This window comes from Pongo abelii, chromosome 14 (genome assembly GCF_028885655.2).
Source record: "Pongo abelii isolate AG06213 chromosome 14, NHGRI_mPonAbe1-v2.0_pri, whole genome shotgun sequence".
In the NCBI taxonomy this organism is placed as follows: Eukaryota; Metazoa; Chordata; class Mammalia; order Primates; family Hominidae; genus Pongo; species Pongo abelii.
Window position 1 is genome coordinate 22,318,880 of NC_071999.2, and position 25,752 is coordinate 22,344,631.

At 38.7% G+C, this 25,752-nt stretch overlaps 2 protein-coding genes and 2 pseudogenes across 30 annotated transcripts in view; 3 read left to right on the forward strand and 1 right to left on the reverse strand.

Moving 5' to 3' along the window:
- The window catches only part of IFT88 (intraflagellar transport 88), a 133,847-nt gene that overhangs the window by 27,411 nt on the left and 80,684 nt on the right, over positions 1-25,752 (forward strand). For 21 of the 28 annotated variants that reach the window (XR_008512522.2, XM_024257689.3, XM_024257691.3 and 18 more), the window contains 9 exons: positions 177-240; positions 894-963; positions 4,619-4,709; positions 5,482-5,586; positions 7,142-7,244; positions 7,957-8,071; positions 10,224-10,452; positions 13,588-13,658; positions 24,360-24,446. Coding sequence is in view for 27 of the 28 variants with exons in the window: in XM_024257689.3 (XP_024113457.2) it covers positions 177-240; positions 894-963; positions 4,619-4,709; positions 5,482-5,586; positions 7,142-7,244; positions 7,957-8,071; positions 10,224-10,452; positions 13,588-13,658; positions 24,360-24,446 (935 nt within the window). In the remaining variant the exon portion in view is untranslated. The remainder of the gene's footprint in view (positions 1-176; positions 241-893; positions 964-4,618; positions 4,710-5,481; positions 5,587-7,141; positions 7,245-7,956; positions 8,072-10,223; positions 10,453-13,587; positions 13,659-24,359; positions 24,447-25,752) is intronic. The other 7 variants (XM_054528774.2, XM_054528776.2, XM_063715100.1 and 4 more) reach the window with 1 other exon arrangement.
- Positions 14,239-17,915, forward strand: LOC129049439 (solute carrier family 35 member E1-like; annotated as a pseudogene).
- The window catches only part of EEF1AKMT1 (EEF1A lysine methyltransferase 1), a 189,734-nt gene continuing 180,183 nt past the window's right edge, over positions 16,202-25,752 (reverse strand). For both annotated transcript variants that reach the window (XM_054528785.2, XM_054528787.2), the window contains exons 5-6: positions 19,050-19,121; positions 16,202-18,612 (exon numbers count right to left, since the gene is read on the reverse strand). In XM_054528785.2, the coding sequence (XP_054384760.1) occupies positions 18,428-18,612; positions 19,050-19,121 (257 nt within the window). In that variant the 3' untranslated portion in view covers positions 16,202-18,427. The remainder of the gene's footprint in view (positions 18,613-19,049; positions 19,122-25,752) is intronic.
- LOC112128672 (U2 spliceosomal RNA) lies at positions 20,695-20,872 on the forward strand (annotated as a pseudogene).

A 25,752-nucleotide genomic window follows, 5' to 3' on the forward strand; every position in this document is an offset into this window, starting at 1 on the left:
TTGTAAAGGGGAGAGAGCACATGATTGATACATGAGGAGGTAGAAGTAAGGAGTAAACGTATAGTGAAAATCAGCCTTTTTTTAAATAGGGCTATATTAAGGTGTGTGTAATGTGCAGAACTGTACATAGGAGATAGATCTTATTTAAGAATAAATGATTCCCATTCTCTTTAAAGGATGGAGTTACTAGACCCATGACAGCAGTGAGAGCAGCTGGTTTTACCAAAGCAGCTTTGAGAGGTTTGTTACACTGTCTCTACTAATAATCTTTTTTGGATCTTTTAATCTTTTATCATTTTGTGATATAAATATTACTGCCATTTTAAATAAAATCTAACAATGCCATTGATTATAAGATGCACTGATATTTTAGGTACCATTAAGAAAGGAAAGGGATGATGAAAATCTTCTACGTATCTGTTAGGGTGGTAATTAAACCATGGTGTAATTTGTCAAAATGTATTGAAATAATATGTAGAAAGTTAAATGATAATTTAAAAATAAAATTATAACAAAAATTTATGTTTAGTATGCCAATAAGGAAAATTAAAAAGCCAATACCAGGTTATAAGACATGTGACTGATAATTTAGAGTTGATAATGGAGATAGATCACTGTGGAAGAGAAAGTAAATGCTGAGAATATCTTATTTTTGTTTTTAAGTTTAACACATGTATTATTTACATAGCTTTATGTATGTTAAAAATCTTACCAATTTCCCAGTATATGAAATGTTTATATAGACACAGTGTTATCTCTATTTAATAAATAGGTAATTGAAACCATTTAATAAAGAGGTAAATGAAATAGCTTATGCAAGGTTTTATATTTTCATATTTTCTTCGATTTTGCTGGGTTACAAATTGAATATTAACTCTTGAATTGTGTCTCAGGCTCTGCATTTGACCCCCTTAGTCAGTCAAGGGGCCCTGCTCCCCCTTTGGAAGCCAAGAAAAAAGATAGGTATGTAAGTCCTTATGTTGTTGTTTGTTGTTGTTGCTGCATATTTTAAATTTTTATTTTCCAAATGCATAATTTTTTTTTTTTTTGAGATATCTCACTCTGTTGCCCAGGCTGGAGTGCAGTGATGCAATCTTGGCTCACTGCAACCTTCATCTCCCAGGTTCAAGCGATTCTCCTGTCTTAGCCTCCTGAGTAGCTGGGATTACAGGTGCCCGGACTACATCCAGATAATTTTTGTATTTTTGGTAGAGATGGGGTTTTGCCATGCTGGCTAGGCTGGTCTCGAACTCTCAATCTCAAATGATCTGCCGACCTCAGCCTCCCAAAGTGTTGGCATTACAGGCGTGAGCCACCACACCAGCCCAAATACATAATTCTTAATCTTTAAAAAGTTTGTGTCAGCAGAGTAGTAAACAAAAAATCATCCCTAGTTGCCAGAACTAACAAAATTAAGAATAGCCATATGTATTCTGTGCAATTTTATTGTGATATTATATGACTTGAAGATATGGTCTAATTTTTTATCAGGGCCAGTATTGAGTCTATTGACAGCCAAATGGGGTTGTAAATGTTATAAGATATGATTATTTTGAGAGGACATTTCAAGGGAAAAAATTAAGAGAACACATATGAAATTAATTTGTCATATTATTGAGAAATTTAATTTTTTATAGAACTTAATTTTGTGCTAGTGGCTAGACAGTAGCCAAAAAGCTATGGTATACATTTAATTATATACATCTGCTGGTATCCAAGTACCTCGATGTATACACTTTACAAATAGTAATAAAAGCTAACATTAACTGATTCCTTGCTGTGTGCCAGGCACTTTTGCAAGTACTTTCCCTATGAAAACAGAGCTATTACTCTCACTAGTTTATAAAGAGGGGAACTGAAGCCCAGCTATCTTAACTTTCTAAGGCTAATAAATGACAAGGCTGAGATTCAAACCCAATTTTTCTAGTTCCAGAGCCCAAGCTCTGGAACTAGAACTCGAATTAATCACTATACTGTTTTGCTTCTATAAAATATATGTTTTAAAATTGTAATTCTTTTTTTTTCTTTTTTTTAATTTAAATTGTAATTCTTAAACCCACTATTTAGGCTTTCATGTAAATTACATAATTTCCATTTTTGACTAGCAAGGAACCTCTGTAGAAAAATCACTTTATTTTTTAATCTTAATTAATGACAGCACATTTGCTAATAAAAGCATTTTTTAATTTAAATATTATGTCATTTAAATGGTCCTTTCGGCTGCTAATAACAGAAAACATGCTTAAAAAAAAAAAGGACACAGGCCAGGCGTGGTGGCTCATGCCTATAATCTCAGCCTTTTGGGAGGCCAAGGTGAGAGGATCACTTGAGCCCAGGAGTTCAAGACTAGCCTGGGCAACATAGTGAGACCCCGTCTCCACAAAAAAATTAAAAAATTAGCTGGGTATGGTAGCACACACCTGTAGGTCCAGCTACTCAGAAGGCTGAGGTGGGAGGATGGCTTGAGCCCAGGAGGTGGTGGCTGCAGTGAGCTGTGATCATACCACCGCACCCCAGCCTGGGTGACAGAGCAAGACCCTGTCTTAAAGAAAGATTAAAAAAAAAAAAAAGACATATACATAATTAACAAGAAAATTTGTTATCTCACATAATAGGAAGTCTGGAGGAAGGGAAGTTCTGGGGATGGTTAATTTAACTGCTCAGTAACATCATCCCTGGTCCAGCTTCTCTGTTTCCCTTGGCTTTCCCCAAGCGCCTGCCGATCATTATGATGCCAAGAGAGTGTTGAGAGTTCAAAATCTCCATGTAACTGATAAAGTCTAGAGGCAGAATGTTCCTAGTCTTAGGTCTCTTAAAAAGCCAAGAAGATCTTTCTAGCAGCCCTCTAGCTGAAGCAGATATGCCTTCATTTCTCAGTGTGGAATGCATCAAATGCTCATGGCTGAACCAAACACTTGGCAAAGAGAATGAGATTCTCTTGACTTGCTTAGATTCTGCATGCAAAGAAGGGCGGGTGGCAGGCTGTGTGTGGGTAGGTAGCCAACAGTGCCTGAATATAGATTGCATTTTTTTTGCATTTGGTAGGGACAGGGAAAGTTACTTTCAGTGTCTTCATAAAGTTCTCTTACAAATTTTTAAGTTTAAAATTTTATGTTGATATTTTGAATTTAATAAAATCTGTAAGCAACATTTAAGACATACATTAAAGTGTTTCAGACAACTAGAAAATAGAATTCTATACTTCATGTAACCTTCATAAAACTACCATCTATTATGCTTATTACTCAGAATTTTACAGATCTTTATAAACTAATAAACTTTGTAGTCTTAGTCCCAGGTTTCCCCAAAGAATATAATTTTATAGAAAAAGTTATGCTGCTCGATTTATTTCTATATACTTTCATAAAGTCCATTTGTAGAGAATTAAGAGAACTACTATCTATTCTGATATAGCCATAGTAAAATTTTATTTAGGCATTGATGTGTATTCAGAGTATTGTTGTATTTTGCCAAAAGAAAGTGGTAGCAAAACAACATTACTGTTATTTTGAAAGGTAACTGATTTGGGAATACTTGATATACTATTAATAGAGCTAGGATTTTTAAACTTCTTCACCTCATTAGAAACTTTCTCTATGGCCAGGCATGGTGGTGCATGCCTATAGTGTCAACTACTCAGGAGGCTGAGGCAGAAAGATCACTTAAGCCCAAGAGTTCATGCCATAGTGCATTATGATTGTGCCTGTAAATAGCTACTGCACTCTAGCCTGAGCAACATAGCAAGAACCTGTCTTTTTTTTTTTTTTTTTTTTTGAGACAGAGTCTTGCTCTGTCACCCAGGCTGGAGTATGGAGTGCAGTGGCACAATATCACTCACTGCAACCTCTGCCTCCCAGGTTCAAGCGATATTCTCCTGCCTCAGCCTCCCAAGTAACTGGGATTATAGGTGCCTGCCACAACACCTGGCTAATTTTTGTATTTTTTAGTAGAGACAGGGTTTCACCATGTTGGCCAGGCTGGTCTCAAACTCCTGACCTCAAGTGATCTACCTGCCTAAGCCTCCCAAAGTGCTGGGATTACAGGCAGGAGCCACCACGCCCGGCCATGTTACCTATCTTGACTGTTGTTATTATTTTACTATTATGAATAGTTACATGATGTAGTTGTTAAAAACAGTACTACATTTGCTCTTTAATACCATGTATACATTTGTCTTACCTTAACTTTATAGTTAAACTATAAAGTTTAACTGCACATCGTTCAATGTTGAAAGTAAATTAGGCTGGGTGTTGTGGTTCACACCTGTAATCCCAGCACTTTGGGAGGCTGAGGAGGGAGAATCACTTGAGGCCTGGAGTTTAAGACCAGCCTCCCTGGGCAAGATGAGGAGACTCTGTCTCTACAAAAAACAAAAACAAAATTATTGATGTATGGTGGCATGCCCCTGTAGTCCTAGCTACTTGAGAGGCTGAGGTGGGAGGAGATGACCTGAGCCCAGAAGTCAAGACTACAGGCTGCAGTAAGCTATGATTGTGCCACTGCACTCCAGCCTGGGCAACCAAGTGAGACCTTGTCTGTAAAATAAAATAAAATAAATTTTAGTATAGATTTTTAGAGGTTGAATGATTTAAATTGTACCTGCTTTTGTCTTTAATAGCCCAGAGGAAAAAATAAAGCAATTAGAGAAGGAAGTAAATGAATTGGTAGAAGAAAGCTGTATTGCCAATAGTTGTGGAGACTTAAAATTGGTAAGTTCATAAATAAGATTCAAAATTATGAAGCATTTATAGGTGTATGTCTGTTTTTATACATACACCATATGTATAGACAAATATTTTTGTTTGCCTTTGACTGGTCTTAGGATAAGAAGCAATTATTTTGAGAACCAGGAATTGTAACTCAGTTTCATAAATTTGAATGTCAAAATAATTGGCTGGTTTTGTAATTCTTGACATTGGTCTTTTCAGTAGGGAAAAAAATTCTAATGTATTGGTATACTTAACTTGGCAGCTTGGTGGACTATTGGATTAGACAGCAATATGCTGCTGAAAGGTGTAGCTACCATGAGCCACACACAGTACTAAGGGCTGTTTTCTTCTTGAAGCCTCACTACTATCAAATATTTTTTCCCAAGTAACTAAAAAATTATAGTTTGCTTTTTGGGAATCCAACTTTGCTTTTTAAATATCAATCTTTTCTTTTAATTTGCTTTGTTCATATTACTTTGATTGTCATATCAGATAAATATAATTTCCACGAGTTATTGGATTAATGAATACCATTAGAAAGAAATGTTCACTTTAAAAAGCTACTTTTATTACTCATAAAACTGGGGCTTTGTCATTCTAAAAAAAAAAAAGTCCCTTTCCAAGGGAAGTTTCTGGTAAGAGCACAGAGGGGGTGTCTTGAGGAATCTGAGGATAGAAAATGAGTTCATCCAACCTTCATGTAGATATTTCTCAAATGCATAAAAGTTGATGAACACTCAAAGGAAGTTACAAGGTATAAATCTGATTTCAGGCCTTAGAAAAGGCAAAAGATGCGGGAAGAAAAGAGAGAGTCCTGGTGAGACAGCGAGAACAAGTTACAACTCCAGAAAATATCAATTTGGATTTAACTTACTCAGTAAGTATTGAAATATAACACAATTTTTAAATAAAATTTTGACTAGGGTTAATGGGTTCCAGAGTCTTTTTTCTTTTATTTTTAAAATCTTCAGGTGCTTCTGGTCTTTAGATGCTCACAATTAGATTAATAAGAATCTTTAGTTCATGAAACACTCTTGTCTTTGTTTTGTGCAAAGAGCTCTTTTATTTAGTTATTTAGCTAGTTATTTTAGGCTGGGTGCAGTGGCTCACTCCTGTAATCCTAACACCTTGGGAGGTCAAGGTGGAAGGATTACTTGAGCTCGGAAGTTTGTGACCAGCCTGGGCAACATAGTGAGACCTTGTCTCTATTTATTAAAAAATATGTAGCTGGACGCGGTGGCTCACGCCTGTAATCCCAGCACTTTGGGAGGCCGAGGCGGGCGGATCACAAGGTCAGGAGATCGAGACCATCCTGGCTAACATGGTGAAACCCCATCTCTACTAAAAATACAAAAAATTAGCCAGGCGTGGTGGCGGGCGCCTGTAGTCCCAGCTACTCGGGAGGCTGAGGCAGGAGAATGGCGTGAACCCGGGAGGCGGAGCTTGCAGTGAGCCGAGATCGCGCCACTGCACTCCAGAGCCTGGGTGACAGAGCGAGACTCCATCTCAAAAAAAAAAAAAAAAAAAAAAGTATATATTTTGATAACTTAGTAAGTACCTGCAAACCTACCATCCAATGGCTCTATTTCTTGAAGAGCACTAATTTTAATGCTCTATCAAGGTGGTTATTTTGATGAGATTGTGATGTAGACTTTTCAGTCAGTGATTTTCAAGAACTTCAAACTAGGCATGTAAGATAATGTTCTATGAGGGTAGTGGGGAAAAAAAAACTAATGCCTCTAATTTCTAGCAACATCATTTATTTAATTCTGAAAAGACACCTCCTTAATATTTGCACTTCTGTTTAAAAGGGTGTATTTTCAGTGGGTAAAGTTTTCATATACTAAACACATAGAAAAAAGGGCGTTTGAAATTTTGAAATGTTAGATGCTTACTCTTTATAGCTGATATTCTACGATTCCATTAAATCTTTCAGGGATAATTTATGATGATCATTTTTTACCTTTAGGAACATAATTTATTATAAATTAATTACTTAAATTGTAATTTAGTATATAGAGCTTACTATACAGATTCTTCTGATAGACTTTAAGGTTTAAGATATTTCCATGTTTAATTTATATTTACAAAGAGAATTTAGTTCACGATCTTGCTTATTTCTTTGATCACCAGCAGCATTAATGATACACATTTATTCTTTGTAGGTCCTCCAGAGATTAATAGATGGCAAATACTACTAAATTCAATAGAATACGTAGAAAATTAAGGTGAAATTTAGAGGACAGCTCTTCTTTTCTTAATGTTCATTTGTAATGCAAGATAATTCTTTTGTTTACTTAATTTCATAATTGGCTGAGTATCTTGATGTAAGTAGCTAACTTTGTTATAGGATTTTAATCTCTAGAAAGATTATAGGTGAAAGGGGCCTAAAGTGGTCTTATGTGTCTTTTCTATAATATTTTCTTCCTTAGGTTCTTTTCAATTTGGCCAGTCAGTATTCAGTTAATGAAATGTATGCCGAAGCACTTAACACTTATCAAGTTATAGTGAAAAATAAGATGTTTAGCAACGCAGGTAGGTGTACATAATCAGTTTTTCCAATAGATGTAATTCTTTCGTAGTGTTAATTTATGTCTCTTCATTTTATGCTTCCTTAAAATGAAATGATCTATGCTCTAAACAAATCAGTATTTATGATAGGGGTATCCTGCTTAAACATACTATTTATATAAAAATCCTTACAGATGAAGAAATATAGTTAGTATGAGGTATACTGCCTAATAGTAAACAAAAAAAATGTATCCCGTTATCACAAGTAGAATGAGCCATGGCATCCTCATAGAATGTGCTTTTCCTTATATAAATTTATCCCCAAGAGATTATAGTTTATTTTTAGCATTTATATTGTGTAATTTTTTGGTAGCAGTATTAATGTTTATCAGAATGCCATTTCCTTTAATATTATTAAAATGTATGTGGCATTCTTGAGTCTAACTTTTAAATGTCTTTAAGTTCCATGTTTTCCTAGAAGAATGCACAATAATGTAAAGCACAATAATGTAAATCAGTTGTTTTCTAGCCATAGTTTCAGGAATCTGTCTTAAGTTCCATTTCTTCACAGGAGGTAAGTTTGAAAAGTATAACTGTTTTAAAGTTAAAATTTTAGATAATGTCTGAGACTTCATAACTGAGAAATGCTTCAGAGAATATGAATTAAAAGTCATCTAAAATATCAAAGAGTGGAGAAAAAAGAATATTATACATTCATTAAATTTTTTTAAATTAGGAATATTGAAAATGAATATGGGAAATATCTATTTAAAGCAAAGAAATTATTCCAAAGCCATTAAATTCTACCGAATGGCATTAGACCAAGTTTCAAGTGTCAATAATCAAATGAGGTAAGTTTATAACAATAGATAATAATTGTATAATTAAAGCGTTTTTCTAAAACAAGATAACTCTTCTGACCTGTTTTCAGTGGGTTGAACATTTTGAAGTGTTTGTACATGAGATTTATACGTGTAGTATTTTGATCTGTTCCCTTCTTACTACTTGTACACATTTTTATAATGACAAGTTAAAGGTTAAAGCACTGTATGTGATCATATGAAATAAAACTAAGCTAAGTGACCAATAAAGGGGTTAACCCTGAAGGCCATTACTACCCTGATATAACTTAATGTGGACACAAAATCATAATAGCAGTCCTCCAGAACGTATCAAACATATCAATACGAGGCTAGAAATTAAGCCCCCCTTACGTTCTTGCTGTAGCTTGAGAATGAAATAGTGAGAGAAAAGGATTACTTCTGAGTCTTAGAAGAGGGGGAAGCTGGGATATTTTCTATTCTTATAATATTCAGGAGCAGAAACAGTAAGTTTTCTTATGGTCTAGCGATAACTGTGGGGACATAGGAAGTTCCAGGATATTTACTGATCATAATTTCCCCTAGGCACTGTACAGTTTCTCTGTGAAAGTTAATTTATTTGCAATACCACCTTTTAAGATCATTTGTTTTTGAATTTTACATAATATCTCATTATCATTAGCAAATATTATCTAACTTACAGAACACAATGCCCTTGAAGTACTTTTAAGCCAGGTGAGACCAAGAATTTGAGCATTTTAGAAAAAAAATAGTATTGAGTAACATATATTAAGTGCTTCATAATCAATAATCAAGACAATGGGTGCTGTAATAATTCAGTGGAAGAAATCATTATTGCGAACAAGAATGATCAAGAAAGGCTTTTTGAAGGAGGCATACTTGATATTGACTATTTAGGAGGAGAGAAGGGATAACATCTGAGAAAAAGGCAACACCTGAGACCAGTCAGGGACATAATAGTCTTTATGATCTGATCAGAGAATTATGAATAAACTAATTGAGTTGAAATAGAGGGATTATATTGAAGAGTGTTTAGAAATAAGGTGGGATCACATCCATTAGAATGGCTCCAATCAAAGAAACAATAAGTTTTGGTGAATATTTAGAAAAATTAGAAACCTCATTCACTGGAGATGTCAAATGGTGCAGCTACTTCGGAAAACAGGCAGTTAGATAAAAAAGTTAAACACAAATTTACCATGTGACCAGCAATTCTGCTTTTAGGTATATACCCAAGAGAAATGAAAATATAGATTGTCACAAAGGCTTTTACACAAACATTCATAACAAAATTATTCATAATAGCCAAAAAGTAGAAACAAGACAAATGTCTACCAAGTAGGCAACGTATAAATAAAATAAGGTACGTATTCATACTATGAAATGCTATTTGACAAAAAAAGGAATGAAGTACTGATACATGCTACAAAATGGAAGAATCTCAAAAAATTATGCCAAGTGAAAGAAGCAAGACAAAATATCACAAATTGTATGACTCCATTTATGTACAATGCCTAGAAGAGACAGAAAATAGACTAATGGGCCAGGCATGGTGCCTCACGCCTGTAATCCCAGCACTTTGGGAGGCCGAGGCGGGCGAATCACCTGAAGTCGGGAGTTCCAGACCAGCCTGACCAGTATGGTGAAACCCCATCTCTACTAAAAATACAAAAATTAGCCCGGCGTGGTGGCATGTGCTTACAATCCCAGCTATTTAGGAGGCTGAGGTGGGAGAATTGCTTGAACCCAGGAGGCAGAGGTTCCAGTGAGCAGAGATCATGCCACTGCATTCCAGCCTGAGTGACAGAGAGAGACCCTGTCTAAAAAAAAGAAAAAAGACTAATGTTTACCTAGGGCTAGGAATAAGAATGGGGAATGACTGTTAATGAGCACAGGTTTTATTTTTAGGGTAATGGAAATGAATTAAAATAAGGATGTTGTTATAGTTCCACAACTATATAAATACAGCAATAATTATTGAATCATATACTTAAAATGAGTGAATTTTATGGTGTGTATATAAAGCTTTTATCAATAAAGCTTTAACAAAACAAAAACGAAGTAAAGTGGGAGAGGAAAAAAGAAAACTATTTGTGAATGGTTTGAATGTCATACTAAAGAGTTCAGAATTTTAAAGCTAATCCATGTCTTTTTCTTTTAGGATTAAAATAATGCAGAACATTGGAGTTACATTTATTCAGGCTGGTCAGTATTCAGATGCTATTAATTCATATGAGCACATAATGAGCATGGCACCAAATCTGAAGGCAGGCTACAACCTAACTATCTGTTATTTTGCTGTTGGAGACCGAGAAAAAATGAAGAAGGCATTCCAAAAATTGATTGCTGTTCCATTAGAAATTGATGAAGATAAATATATTTCACCAAGTGTGAGTATGAAAAAGACATTTCTGTAGCCACTTCCCACTTATCTGTGCTTTTCTGTTTTCAGAATGAGAAAGCCAGAATAGATGACTACTTGGGTTTTTCCCAGGCCTGTATCAATGTGTTTTATTATGGATATATTTCATTTGTTATTTAAATTGGGTTGAGAATGAGACTCTATTGAAATGGAGTAGAGATTATGGTTAAACCAGACTGCACAATTTTAGTTAAAAAAATCATTAAAAATAAGATTCCATGTCATTCATTAAGCATAATATCTTTTTTTTTTTTTTTTTTTTTTTTTTTTGAGACAGAGAGCCTGCCTTCCAGGCTGGAGTGCAGTGGCGCAATCTCTGCCTCCCAGGCTCTGGCAATTCTCATGCCTCAGGCTCCCGAGTAGCTGGGATTACAGGCATGCGCCACCATGCCCAGCTAAGTTTTTTATTTTTAGTAGAGAAGGGGTTTTGCCATGTTGCCCAGTCTGGTCTTGAACTCCTGGCCTCATGTGATCCACCTGCCTCCACTTTCCAAAGTGCTGGGATTACAGCTGTGAGCCCGGCCAAGGGTAATATCTTGACCAAGAAACCTCCAAATCCTTATTTCACCTATTAAGAGCTATTGTGGAGCAGAGGGAACCCTCAACTGTGTGTAAATATATCAAGAGCGAAGGCCAGGCGCAGTGGCTCACACCTGTAATTAACAGCACTTTGGGAGGCCGAGGTGGGCGGATTGCGAGGTCAGTAGTTCGAGACCAGCCTGACCAACAGGGCGAAACCCTGTCTCTACTGAAAATACAAAAATTAGCTGGGTGTGGTGGTGGGTGCCTGTAATCTCAGCTACTTGGGAGGCCGAGGCAGGAGAATTGCTTGAACTTGGGAGGTGGAGGTTGCAGTGAGCCGAGATTGCGCCACTGCACTCCATCCTGGGTGACAGAGCAAGACTCTGTCTTGAAAAAAAAAAAAAAAGGTGAAATAAATTTAAATTCCTTATCCTTATCCATAGAGTGGAACATAATGCAGTTATCAAAAGTCATATTTTCAAACACCTAGGGAAATCTCATATAATGTTAAGTGAAAACATACAGCTATGCACACCTATAACATGAACATAAACTGAAAGAATTGACACCAATGTAGGAACAGTAGTTTCTGAGCTATGAGATTGTAAATGCTTTTGAAATATTTTCCAGATTTTTACAAATAAAATATTGGCATACTGTGTATTAGTTTAAGGAAAACCATATGAAATTGCCTCTATTTGTAGATAAAAGTGGTACATTTTCAATTTCACAGAGTTGAACTTTTAATAGATTTTTTTAATAGATTATATTAGCTGGGCATGGTGGCAGGTGCCTGTAATCCCAGTTACTAGGGAGGCTGAGGCAGGAGAATCACTTGAACCCAGAAGGTGGAGGTTGCAGGAGCCGAGATCGCACCATTCACTCCAGCCTGGGTGACAAGAGCAAAACTCCATCTCAAAAAAAAAAAAAAAAATAGATTATAAGAGTACTGTAGCATAGTGGGTAAAGAGTATAGGCTCTGAAGCCAGATGCCTTGGCTCTCCTACTCAGCTGTTACTCTCCCTGTGCCTCAGTTCTTTTATATATGTAATGGGATTAACTATTATAACCTATTTTATAGGGTTAAGGTGAGGATTATAGGTGAGGATTAAATAAGTTAATGCATGTGAAATGCTTAAAATAGTACTTGGCAGCTAGGCACAGTGGCTCACACCTGTAATTCCAACACTTTGGGAGGCCAAGGTAGGAGGATTGCTTGAGCCTGAGAGTTCAAGATCAGCCTGCGCAACATGGCGAAACTCCATCTCTACAAAAAAAAAAACGAAAATTAGCCGGGCTTGATGTTGCACACCTGTAGTCCCAGCTACTTGGGAGGCTGAGGTGGGAGGATCATCTGAGCCCGAGGAGGTCAAGGCTGCAATGAGCCGTGATCACACCCCTGCACATTAGCTTGGGTGACAGAATAAGACCTTGTCTCAAAAAAATAAAAAATTAGCCAGCCTGGTGGTGTACACCTGTAGTCCCAGCTACTCTGGAGGCTGAGGTGGGAGGATCATCTAAGCCCGGGGAGGTCAGGGGTTTAGTGAGTTGTGATCACAACACTGCTCTCCAGCCTGGATGACAGAGTGAGACCTTGTCTCAAAAGTAAAATAACAAATAAAAAAAATAAAATATTAGCCAGGCGTGGTGGTACATGTCTGTAGTCCCACCTACTCCAGAAGCTGAGTGGGAAGATGGCTTGAGCCCAGAATTTGAGGCTGCAGTGACCCATGATCGTGCCACAGTGCTCCAGTCTGGGCAACAGAGCAAGACTCTGTCTCAAAACAAAACTAACCAAACAAAAAAAAATGTAGTACGTGGAAGATAGTTAAGTGCTGGGCAAATGTTAATTATTATATATTATTTTCATATTGAGAAAAAATAATATATGTTGTAAAATCATCTGTGTTTTTAATGGGGAGTAGAGATATGGATCATACTAAGTAATTGATGATTGAAGCATTTATATTTGAGTTTAGAATTAAAGTATTACATATTTGTACTAACAACCCCAGCTTCTGTGTACTTGGTACTAATCTTTCCATCCTGATCCTTTTATCAGCTTCTTAGAATAGGTTAGTTCAATGGAGAATGTGATTGGTAATCAGAAATATGAAAAAAGAAAGTTCTAATTTACATAAGGGAAAATAGAAGGATTAATTTACTCTCCATTTTTTAAAACTAATTAGTGGGGAGGCTTATTGGAAATTCAAGTTCGTGACTGGACATGATGGCTTATGCCTATAGTCCCAGTACTTTGAAAGGCTGAGGTGAGCAAATTGCTTGAGCCCAGGAATTGAAGACCAGCCTGGGCAAAATGGTGAAACCTCATCTCTACAAAAAATACAAAAATTAGCCAGGCATCATGGCGTGCCCCTGTAGTCCCAGCTACTTGGGAGGCTGAGGTGGGAGGATCACCTGAGCCCAGGGAGGTGGAGGCTGCAGTGAGCCATGATCTTGCCACTGCACTCCAGCCTGGGCAATAGAGTGAGGCTGTATCTCAAAACAAAACAAAACAAAAATTAAGTTCTTGCTGTTTACTTCTGAATTATTCTTTTTTTCTTCCATTTTATTTTACCAGGATGATCCTCATACTAACTTAGTAACTGAAGCTATAAAAAATGATCACCTCAGGCAAATGGAACATGAAAGGTAATATTTTAAACTTAATAATGTAGTTATTAATTCTATTATTTAAAATATTTCATGTTTAGTATTAAGATAATATTTGAAACTTAAAATAATTTAGTTTTAATTTTTATAAAAGAGTTGAACGTGCATTCTGTTTCTTACAGAACTTGTTATATTCAATATATTTCTTGAATAGTGCTATTCACCATTTTTGTACTTACCGGTTCTCTTTTCTCATTCAGAATAATCTCAGTGCTCGTGCTAATCTCAATTACTCAATCTCAGTTATTCTGTCAGTTGTTTCCCTCTGCATTTGGTACATTATTGGAACTTTGTTTATCTTACCTTTATTTCAAAAATGATGTCTTTATGTTTTTTTATCCTGCCTCACAATTAAGGATCAGCTCTCGGAGACAAAATTCTATTTATTTCATTTCTTCCTTCCTCTAATATGGTACTACAACTTGTTTCTACTTACAACACTTCTGACACCAAATGTGTGGTTTTTCTCACACCAACAACCAATTATCAATCTCCCTGGATACCAAGGGCTTAGTCCCACAAGACCACTACCCTGTTCCTCACTACAGATGCCAGCTGTAAGCCTGTAAGCCTGGGCCTCCTGAACTCCTCCTGACTGACCTGGTATGAATGGAAGGCTCCCACTACCCCCTCCTCAGGGTCAGTAGTTTTCTAGAAGAGCTCACAAAACTCAGAAAAATACTTTATTTATACTTACCACTTTATTATAAAGGATACAACTCAGAGACAACCAGATGGAAGAGCCGCATAGGGCAGAATATGGGGGAAGTAGTGCAGAGCTTCTATGCACTTTCTGGGTACACCACCCTCCCAGCACTTCAGTGTATTCATCAACCTGGAAACTCTCTGAACTGTGTCATTTAGGGTTTATATGGAGGTTTCATGATGTAGGCATGATTGATTTTTATCACTGGCCATTGGTGATTGAACCCAGTCTGCAGCCTTTCTCCCTTCGCTGGAGATTGAGGGTGGAATTAAAAGTACAACTGGGGTGGTGTCAGAAAAGGCCAAGTGGGAGCTAAGACTTTAATCCCTAAAGGCTGTTCCATTCCTCTGATGTCAGTGGATGACATGTGGGGACCCTGGAATTCCACCCCTACCCAGCAGTACTGAAGCATCCCTCAACCCTTTCTCCTTGGGTAGTGTCAGAGGAGGCTTAGTGGAGCATCAGGGCTTTACCTGTCACCCAGTTGTAACAAAGCTCTCCCATCATGATGTTAGTAGGATGGACTATTTGGGAAGCAAGAACTCCCACCCTGCCCAACAGATGCAAGGACTCCTCTGCCTATTCTGGGTGTCAACGAAGGCCATGTGGCAGGGGCTGGATTTCCACCTTCACCTGGCAGTGGTAAGGTTGAGTGTCTCCTTCCTCTGCTGGAGTGGTATCCAGAAAGCCAGCTAAAACAGAATACTTAAAATCCAGGGTCTCATAATTCAGAAATGTCCAAGTGTTCATTAAGAATCATTGTTTGCTGGGCACGGTGGCTCACGCCTGTAGTCCCAGCACTTTGGGAGGCTGAGCTGGGTAGATAACCTGAGGTCAAAAGTTCGAGACCAGCCTGACCAATATGGTGAAACCCCATCTCTACTAAAAATACAAAAATTAGCCAGGCATGGTGGCGTGTGCGTGTAGTCCCAGCTATTCAGGAGGCTGGGACAGGAGAAGTGCTTGAACCCAGGAGGCAGAGGTTGTAGTGAGTGCCGAGATAGCGCCACTGCCCTCCAGGCTGGGTGACAGAGCGGGACTCTGTCTCAAAAAATAAAATAAATAAATAAATAAAATAGATAGTTTGAATAGCCCTATAAATCTTAAGGACATTGAATGATACTTTTAAAACTCTGAAAAAAGAAACCTATCTCTAGGCCCAGATGGGTTTTACTGGAGAATTCTGTCAAGAATTTATATCAGGGGCGGGAAGGGGCGGCCACTTGGGCAGGATGGTGGCGGCTGCAGTGGGCAGCGTGGTCAACAAGGTGATCCTGAGCGCCTTCCCGTTCCCGGTGACCGTGTTCTTGTGCCACATCCTGGTGCTGTACGCGGGGCTCCTGCCGCTGCTGCACACTTGGCGCGTGCCCCCTGTGCCACCCATCTCAGGCCCCGGGCCCAGTCTGCATCCGTTGCCTGGCCCGCTGCTGCCACCGCACTTTTGCCCTCACTGCGTGCTGCCAGTCGCCTTCGGCAAGTACTTCACATCCCTGTCAGTGCACGTCAGCTTTTGGAAGGTGCCCATGTCCTATGCACACACCATCAAGGCCACCATGCCCATTTGGGTGGTCCTCCTGTCCCAGATCATTATAAAGGAGAAGCAGAGCACCAAGGTATACTTGTCACTCATCCCCATCATCAGCGGCATCCTGATGGCCACGGTCACCAAGTTGTCTTTCGACCTGTGGGGAGGCTGCCACGCTGTGCTTCTTGCTTCAGAACATTTTCTCCAAAAAGATATTGAGAGATTTGTGGATCCACCATCTCCCGCTGCTCAACATCTTGGGCTGCGACGCTGTCTTTTTTATGATCCCCACCTGGGTTCTGGTGGACCTCTCAGCTTTCCTGGTCAGCAGCGACTTGACTACGTCTCCCAGTGGCCCTGGATGCTCCTGCTTCTGGCTGTCAGTGGCTTCTGTAACTTTGCCCAGAATGTCATCGCCTTTAGCATCCTCAACCTCGTCAGCTCCCTGAGCTATTCGGTCGTCAATGCCACCAGGAGAATCATGGTCATCACAGTGTCCCTGATCATGCTGCCCAATGCAGTCACCAGCACCAATGTCCTGGGCATAATAACTGCCATCCTCGGGGTCTTCCTCTACAACAAGACCAAGTAAGATGCAAACCAGCAAGTCAGGAAGCACCTCCTGCTGGCACCACAGTGGACCTGAGCAGCAAGGAGCATCACCAGAGCCCGCTGGAGAAGCCCCACCAATGGCCTCCTCTTCCCCCAGCATGGGGACTATCATGGCTCCAATAATATCTTAACAGACCACTTCCAGTACAGCTGGCAGAGCTACCCAAACTCGTAGTTTGAACCGCTATGACTTGTAGAGTCCAGAGGACAGGACCAGACTGTTCTGCGACTCCTTCCCCTGCCCCCACAGCAGTTTCAGAAACTTCTGACATCCAGTGAATGTACAACCCAGCCGAGGGAATGGTGCATAACTCTTCGTCAGAAGCACCGGGGTTCCCGGCCCCCCATGAGCGGCAGGAGGATGCATTGCCTGCAGCACAGATGGCTGTGGGCTCTGGGCAAACCTAAACAGACACTAGTGTCCCATGCTCTTTCCTCCTGGAAACTGTCATCTGAGGGCCGGGTCCCTGCCGAGATTTTGGCCACGTTATACCTTTCCATGTGGAATTATTCCCTAAACGGTATATCTCAAAACACTTGTGTCTGCATTCCAGATAACATTCAGGACCCTGTCTGGAAAGCTGGGATCGCTGTGGCTGTAGACCATGGGCTGGCAGTGGGGGGTGTCCAGGGCGGCGCTTGAGAATGTCAGACTGGCCGTTTTAATTCCCCGGCTCAGATACGCATAGGACCAGCAGGGTCACTGAGCAGACAAGGAGCCTGTGAGAATCATTCAGAAACATCCCCAGCCACAGAGATGGATCCAGTTTCCCAGTCATCCCCTTAATGGTTCGCAAGTTCCTGGCAAACGTTCCAAAGTGAAAAGCGATTGCAATTTGCATCCAATTCCTGCAGCCTGGTGCTCTGCCCTGCGTGTCAGAGTTGGCATCCACCTGGATCCAGAGGGAAGGGAAACTGCTCTCTCTCTCTCCTCTGCCTCCACTTCTCTTGGGGTAACAAAAAGGATCTTCGAGAAATCATGTTCAGTATTTCAAGCTCTATTTCTATGGCACTTACCTTTTGAGAGGAGTCTTCACCTCTTCTGCCATGACTTGGTAGGTTGTTTGGTAGGGAGATCTTGATTTTCTGAGGATCTTGCATTTTTCTAGGGAATATTTTGTAGTTGTGTATGTGTTTAGCCTCGATCCCCATTACCCTATGCATTAGGACTGGCTTATGGGTCAAAAACTGTTTTATTTCTAAATGTTTAAAAACAAAGTTCCCACTGGTGATGCCTGTGTGACACATTTTGATATTTAGTATGAAAAAATGCAGTGTTTCGAAGCTTCGAGAGAAGCTTCAAAATGGACACAATTGCTGAAAACAGAATGAATCATGAACATTATCTCAATATTTTGCATAATAGACAAGACCACGGCGTTTTGGTCCCTGACCTGTTTTTGTGTTTATGTTAGGATCTGAATCATGTTCTGGGTAAGGGGAGAAGGAGCGAACACTGCACTAAGATTTGGTTTGCCAAATCAGATTCTTTGGTCAAGAGTCAGTTTAGGGCTGGGCGCAGTGGCTCACCCCTGTAATCCCAGCCCTTTGGGAGGCTGAGGCAGGTGGATCACTAGAGACCAGCCTGGCCAATGTGGTGAAATCTGTCTCTACTAAAAAGATGCAAAAATTAGCCGGGCATAGTGGCACACGCCTGTAGTCCCAGCTACTTGGGAGGCTGAGGCAGAAGAATCACTTGAGCCCAGGAGGTGGAGGTTGCAGTGAGCCGAGATCATGCCACTACACTCCAGCCTGGCCAACAGAGTGAGACTCTGTCTCAAAAACAAACAAACAAACAGAAAAAAAAAACAAAAAACAACCAGTTTGGGTTTTGGCAGAAATCACATCAGGAATATTACACGACCCCAGTAGGTAACCCTGAGTGCTCAGGTCTGAGCTGTGGTCTCAGTCTTTTATGGCTTCATGAAAGGACTGTGCCCTCAGGGAGGGGACCATGGCTTGGCTTGTGGGGTCTTGGTGATGGCTGCCATCTTTCTTCATCATCACACCCAGCTTCTTGCTGGCACTTGCGGGGAGACAGCAGCAGATGAGAGGTTCACCCTTTATCTCCCAGTGAGCAAGATGCTTCCCTGTTCAGAGAGGAAGTAACATTGCTTATGCTTGACTGCTGTTTTTTTTGTCATTTGTTTGCTTTTCTTTCGATTGGAATTCTGTATTTAAGATGTTAAGTTGTGTCAGCTTACATATGGAACACTCCAGGAGAGGTGACTGGCCCCCCACCCTGCTTGGCAGTGGATTTCTGCATCACCAGCTTCAGAAGTGTCCCTGTTCGCTAGTCTGTTGTTTGCTTGCTTTGTAAATACTTTGGTCCCAAGCTGAGACAATTGCTGTGTAAAACGGGAAGAGTCAATCTTGAGGGGTATTATTTTTCAGAAGAACTTTCCGTTTGCCTTCACCGAAGGCAGTCAAGTCTGCAGTTGGATTTTTCTCACTAGGGAATGACAGGAAACAGGGATAATTTTGCACTGTGAATGTATTACGGGAGTTGTCTATACGATTATAGTACCTGATTCTTTGGACATATCATTGAACTCCGAAATGAATTCGACCTCCAGGTTTAATGAAATCTCTGATGTTACTGGAAAAAAAAAAAAAAGGAATTAACGTCAGTTCTACATAATCTCTTTCAGAACCTACTTTCCTTTATGAAGGTAGAGGTACCCTACTACCAAAATCAGACAGTAACAAAAAAAAAAAGAAGAAAGAAAACTACAGATTAATATCATATGAATATAGACTCAAAAGAAAATTGAAATATTAACAAAATTTAAAAAGAATTATGCATCTGGACCAAATGGGATTTGTCCCAGGAATGTGAAACTGGTTTAACATGTAAAAATCAATTAATATTATACAAGTGGCCAAGCGCAGTGGCTCATGCCTATAATCCTAGCACTTTGTGGTGCCGAGGTGGGTGGATCACTTGATCCCAGGAGTTTGAGACCAGCCTGGGCAACATGGTGAAACCCTGGCTCTACTAAAAATAACAAAAACTGAGGTGGAGGATCACCTGAACTTGGGGAGGTTGAGTCTGCAGTGAGCCGTGATCACGCCACTGCACACCAGCCTGGGCGACAGAGTGAGACCCCATCTCAATAATAATAATTAATAGTAATAATACATAGGATATCAGTAGAATGAAGGATGAAAACTACACAACCATCTCGGTAGAAACCAGGAAAATTTTTTCACAAAATTCAAAATGTTTTCAAGATTAAAAATAAAAAGTCCAACAAGAAACAAGTAGAAAGGAAGTTCCCCAATTTGATAAAGGACATCTGTGACAAACTCACGGCTAACATCATACTTAATGGAAAGAGACTAAATGCTAGCCTGGGCAACATGGTGAAACTGTCTCTACAAAAAAATACAAAAATTAGCCAGACGTGGTGATGTGCACTGTAGTCCCAGTTATTTGGGAGAATTGCTTGAGCCTGGGAGGTGGAGGTTGCAGTGAGCCAAAATTGTGCCACTGCACCCCAACCTGGGAGACAGAGCATGACCCAGTCTCAGAAAAAAAAAAAAGACTGAATGCTTTGCACCTAAGATTAGGAACAAGATAGGGATATCCAACTTTTACCAGTTTTTTGTGTTGTTTTGTTTTGTTTTCTGAGATGGAGTCTTGCTCTGTCACCCAGGCTGGAGTGCAGTGTCACAATCTCAGCTCACTGCGACCTCCACTTCCTGGGTTCAAGTGATTCGCCTGCCTCAGCCTCCTGAGTAGCTGGGACTACAGGCGCCTAGCACCATGCCCGGCTAATTTTTTGTATTTTTAGTAGAGATAAGGTTTCACTGTGTTGGCCAGGCTGGTCTTGAACTCCTGACCTCAGGGTGGGCCAAGGCCCACCTTGGCCTCCCAAAGTGCTGGGATTACAGGCGTGAGCCACCACACCCGGCCCACTTTCACCAGTTCTGTTCATCATTGAACTGGAAGATTCTAACTTTGGCACAAAACAAATAAACTTAAAACTGGAGTTAAAGACACCCAGATTAGAAAGGAACAGTTAAAACCATCTTTTTTTTTCAGATGACATGATCTTGTACATAGAAAATCCTAAGGAATCAACTTAAAAACTGTTAGAATAAATGAGGTTGTAGAGTAAAAAAAAATCAATATTCAAAAATCAATAGTGTAGTGCAGTAATATATTAATATCTTCTCAGCCTTTTGGCTAAGATCAAGTGTAGTATTTGTATATCTGATGCTTCCGCTATCCAAGGACAATCTGTTAAATGGATTTTTGGAGCAGGGAGATTGAATAGGACCTTGCTCCATCTGCTCTATGCATTGACCTGGTAGTGCAGTAGCTTCAGGAACTGTGCACCCCCTCAGGAAAAAAAGAATAAATATACTATACACTACCAATGAATGATCCCAAAAATGAAATTAACAATTACATTTATAATTGCATAAAAATTATTAGGAATAAATTTAGTGAAAGAAATGCGAAACCTAAACTCTGAAAACCATAAAACATGGAAAGAATATAAAGATACTAAATAAATTCTGTCGTATTTTTATGGATAGGCACTTAATGTTGTTAAAATGGCAGTGCTCCCCAAATTAATGTACAGATTCAGTGCCACCCTTGTCAAAATTCCAGCAATATTTTTACAGAAAGTGACAAATTGATCCTAAAACTCATATGGAAATGGAAGGGAACCAAAATGGCCCAAACAGTGTTGAAAAAGAAAAGCAAAGTTGGGACTCAAACTAGAAAGCAACACTGATGAAGACACTGTGAAGACAGAGGCATACATGAATGGAATGGAATTGAGAGACAAGGAAAAAACTCTTACATGTATAGCCAGTAGAGGTGCCAGGAAAATTTAAGAGAAGAAAGGAGAGTCTTTTCAACAAATTGTGCTGGGAAAAGTGGATATTCTCTTGCAAAAGAATGAAGTTGTACATCTCTTTCACACCATACACAAAAATTACCTTAAAATGAACTATAAACCTAAATGTAAGAGCTAAAACTATAAAATTGTTAGAAAAAAAAGAGAAATATCATTGACTGTGGGTTAAGCAAAGGTTTTGTAGATACGACACCAAAAGCACAAGTGACATAAGAAAAAAAAGGTAAATTGGACGTTATCAAAATTAAAAACTTACGTACTTCAGAGGACGCTATCCAGAGAGTGAAAAGACGACCCACTGAATGGGAGAAAATATTTGCAGATGATGTATCTGAGAGGGGACTTATTTCTAGACTATATAAGTAATGTCCAATTCAATAATAAAAAGGCCAATAGCCCAATTAAAAATGTGCAAAAGATAAGAATAGATATTTCTTCAAAATAGATACACAGATGCCCAATACACACATGAAAAGATGTTGAACTTCGGTAATTGCTAGGGAAATGCAGCTGAAAACTGCAGTGAGATACTACTTCACACCTACTAGTATGCTATAATAAAAGAGAAAATAAAAAGTATTGGCAAGATTGTGGAAAAATTGGAACTCTTAAATGCTGATGGTAGGAGTATAAAATGGTGCTTTGTAAAACAGCCTAGAAGTGCCCCAAAAGGTTAAGCATAGACATACCATATAACCCAGCAATTTTACTTCTAGATATTTACCCAAAAGTAATTAGAGTATATGTCCACATGACAACTTGTATACAGATTTTCATAGTGATATTATTCATAATATCGAAAAATAGAAATAATCCAAATGTGCAACAATTAATGAAGGTGTAAATAATATATGGTCTATCCGTAATATGGGATGTTATTCAGCCATACAAAGAAATGAAGTACTGATACATGCTGTTAGGTTGGTGCAAAAGTATTGCGGTTTTTCCCATTGAATGCAATTACTTTTGCACCAACCAATACAATACAGATGAACCTTGAAAACATGATAAGTGAAAGAAGCCAGTCACAAAAGACCACATGTTTTATGATTCTGTTTATATGAAAGGTATAAATTAGGCAAATCTATAAAGAGAGAAAGTAGGTTAGTGGTTGCCAGGGGCTGAATAGGCACAGGGAAGTGTCTGCTAATGGATACTATGTTTCTTTTTGGGATGATGAAAATGTTTCAAAAGTGATTGTGGTGCTTGTTGCACAAATCTGTGACTATACCTAAACCATTGCATTGTAGACTTTATATTGGGTGAGCTGTATGGTATATGAGTTATATCCCTATAAAGCTGTTTTTTAAAAATTCAGAAACATGTTTTTAAAATTACACGCCATGACCAAGTAGGATTAATTCCAAGGCTGCAAGGTTGCTTCATTATTTTTAAATCAATCAATGTAATTCACCATACTAACAAACTAAGGAAAAATCACAATTCAGTAATGTTGAGAAAGCTCTCTCTTATTTCTTATGTTTTTATGATGAATGAGTGTTGAATTTTGTCACATGCTTTTTCTGTAACAGTTGACATATAACATGGATATTACTCAGCAACAAAAAGGAATGAACTATTGATATACGCAACAAATTGGATAGATCTGAAGGGAAGTATACTGTGCAAAAATAGCCAATTCCAGAAGATTATATATAATCTTATTCTTTATATATGTAACACTCTTAAAATGATAAAATTGTAGAACTGGAGATCAGATTAGTAGTTGTTAGGAGAGATGAAGAAGGGGTGGGAGTTGGAGGGAAACAAAGGAATGGAAATATAGTGGAAATATTCTGTGTCTTGACTGTTATCAATGACAGTAATCTGGTTGTGATATTTGAAAGATGTTACTGTTGGAGGAAACTGGGTAAAGGGTACATGGAATCTCTATTATTTTTTACAAATGCATGTGAATCTACAGTTGTCTCAAAATAAAGTTCAAAAGAAAGAATAACAAGATGAATGTTGAATGACTTGGAAAGATTATTTCTTTTTTTTTTTGAGACGGAATCTCACTCCGTCACCCAGGCTGGAGTGCAGTGGCCCGATCTCAGCTCACTGCAAGCTCCGCATCCCAGGTTCATGCCATTCTCCTGCCTCAGCCTCCCCAGTAGCTGGGACTACAGGCGCCTGCCGCCACGCCTGGCTAATTTTTTTGTATTTTTAGTAGAAACGGGGTTTCACCATGTTAGCCAGGATGGTCTCGATCTCCTGACCTTGTGATCCACCCGCCGTGGCCTCCCAAAGTGCTGGGATTACAGGCATGAGCCACTGCGCCCGGCCTGGAAAGATTATTTCTATATTAATACAGCATAGTATAAAGAACAAGTTATAGAATAGTATATACATTTTGAGTCCATTTTAAAAACCACTACTTATATATAAATTCAAGAGGAAATGACTAAGAGAACTTTTACCCACCACTATAAATTGGTATATCCACTTTGAAAAGCACTTGGAGATTTTCCAGTAACCTTGAGGATACACATTTTATATATGTACGTGTACGTATACATATACACACACGGATACAGATACACATATATACACACAAAAGCAACAAGTAGTAATTTAGTTTTACTCTTTACCACACACGATTTCTTCAGTGGTAATTTCACTCTTTACTTTCGTGTCTATGTAGGCTATGTAAGTTCTGCTGCAGGGCCTTGTGTTTCTCCAGTATCGCTTCAGTTTGTCAGAAGGCATCATAAAGCAGAAAAACTAAAGAAATTAACACCGTTGACCCAGCAGGCACTCATGGCTTGCTAATTACGTTTCCTAGTCATGGTTTTAAACCTGAATCATAAATAGATTTCTATGGTACCTGTCCATTGTTTAGTAGGCTTTTGTGGTATGTTAGTTTTGATAGATAATGTTTACACTTAAATTTTAGGAAATAAATCCAAACTATTTTATACTGTATCTCTAAATACAACTTTTTGGTTTATTTGATATAGGAGAGCCATGGCAGAAAAATACATTATGACATCTGCAAAACTCATTGCTCCTGTAATTGAAACATCTTTTGCTGCAGGTTATGATTGGTAAGAGAGAAAGTCTATAATACTGCATGGATATGGTTTTTTTCATAATTTATACTTTTAAATTTAAATTAATATTGTCATTAGAAAAGTGAATATGAATGTTGATTCATATTTATCAAGCAGATAATATTATATGTTAAAATTAATATAGGCTATTGTAAAAGTTCCTAATAAGATATTTTTCTTATTACTTATGTTATTTTGTAAATAAAGTAGTTATATACCACATTTCAGTCAACAATGGACCACACATATGACAGTGGTCTGGTAAGATAGGAAGCTGAAAAATTCCTATCACTAGTGACGTTGTAGCTGTCTCGAAATTGTAGCACAATGCATTATTCACTTGTTTGTGGTGATGCTGATATAAACAAAGCTATGCTGCCAGTTGTATAAAAGTGTACAGTATTATCCTAGGCCTTCACATTCACTCAGAGTTTATTTTGTGACTCATCCAAAGCAACTTCCAGTCCTGGAAGCTCTGTTCATGGTAAGCACCCTACACAGGCATGACATTTTAAAAATCTTTTATACCATATTTTAATTGTACCTTTTCTATGTTTAGATAGATTTAGATATACAAATACTTACCATTGTGTTATATTTGCTTGTAGTATTCAATACAGTAACATGCTGTAGAGGTTTGTAGCCTAGGAGCATTAGGCTATACCATATAGCCTAGGTGTGTTGTAGGCCATGCCATATAGGTTTGTGTAAGTACACCCTATGATATTTGCACAATGATGAAATTGCCTAATGGCACAATTCTCAGAACACATCCCCATCATCAAGCAATGCCTTACTGTACAGTAAATACATAAACCAGTAACATAATTGTTTATTATCAAGTATTATGTACTGTACATAATTGTATGTGCTGTGCTTTCGTAAGACTGACACAGTGCAGTAGGTTTGTTTACACCAACATCACCACAAACACATGAGGTGTGATACAGCATTACAGCACCTAGGATGTCACTTGGCAATAGGAATTTTTCAGCGCCATTATCTTATGGGACCACTGTTGTCTATATGGTTGGTCCTGGACCAAAACTTTTTTTTGTTTGTTTTTTGTTTTTTTTTTTTTGAGACAGAGTCTTGTTCTGTCTCCCAGGCTGGAGTGCAGTGGCGCAATCTTGGCTCACTGCAAGCTCCGCCTCCTGGGTTCTCGCCATTCTCCTGCCTCAGCCTCCCAAGTAGCTGGGACTACAGGCACCCGCCACCAAGCTCGGCTAATTTTTTTTTTTAGTTTATGTAAAAATTTATTTGACCAAAATGTAGAAAAAGTGATACTATTACATATGAT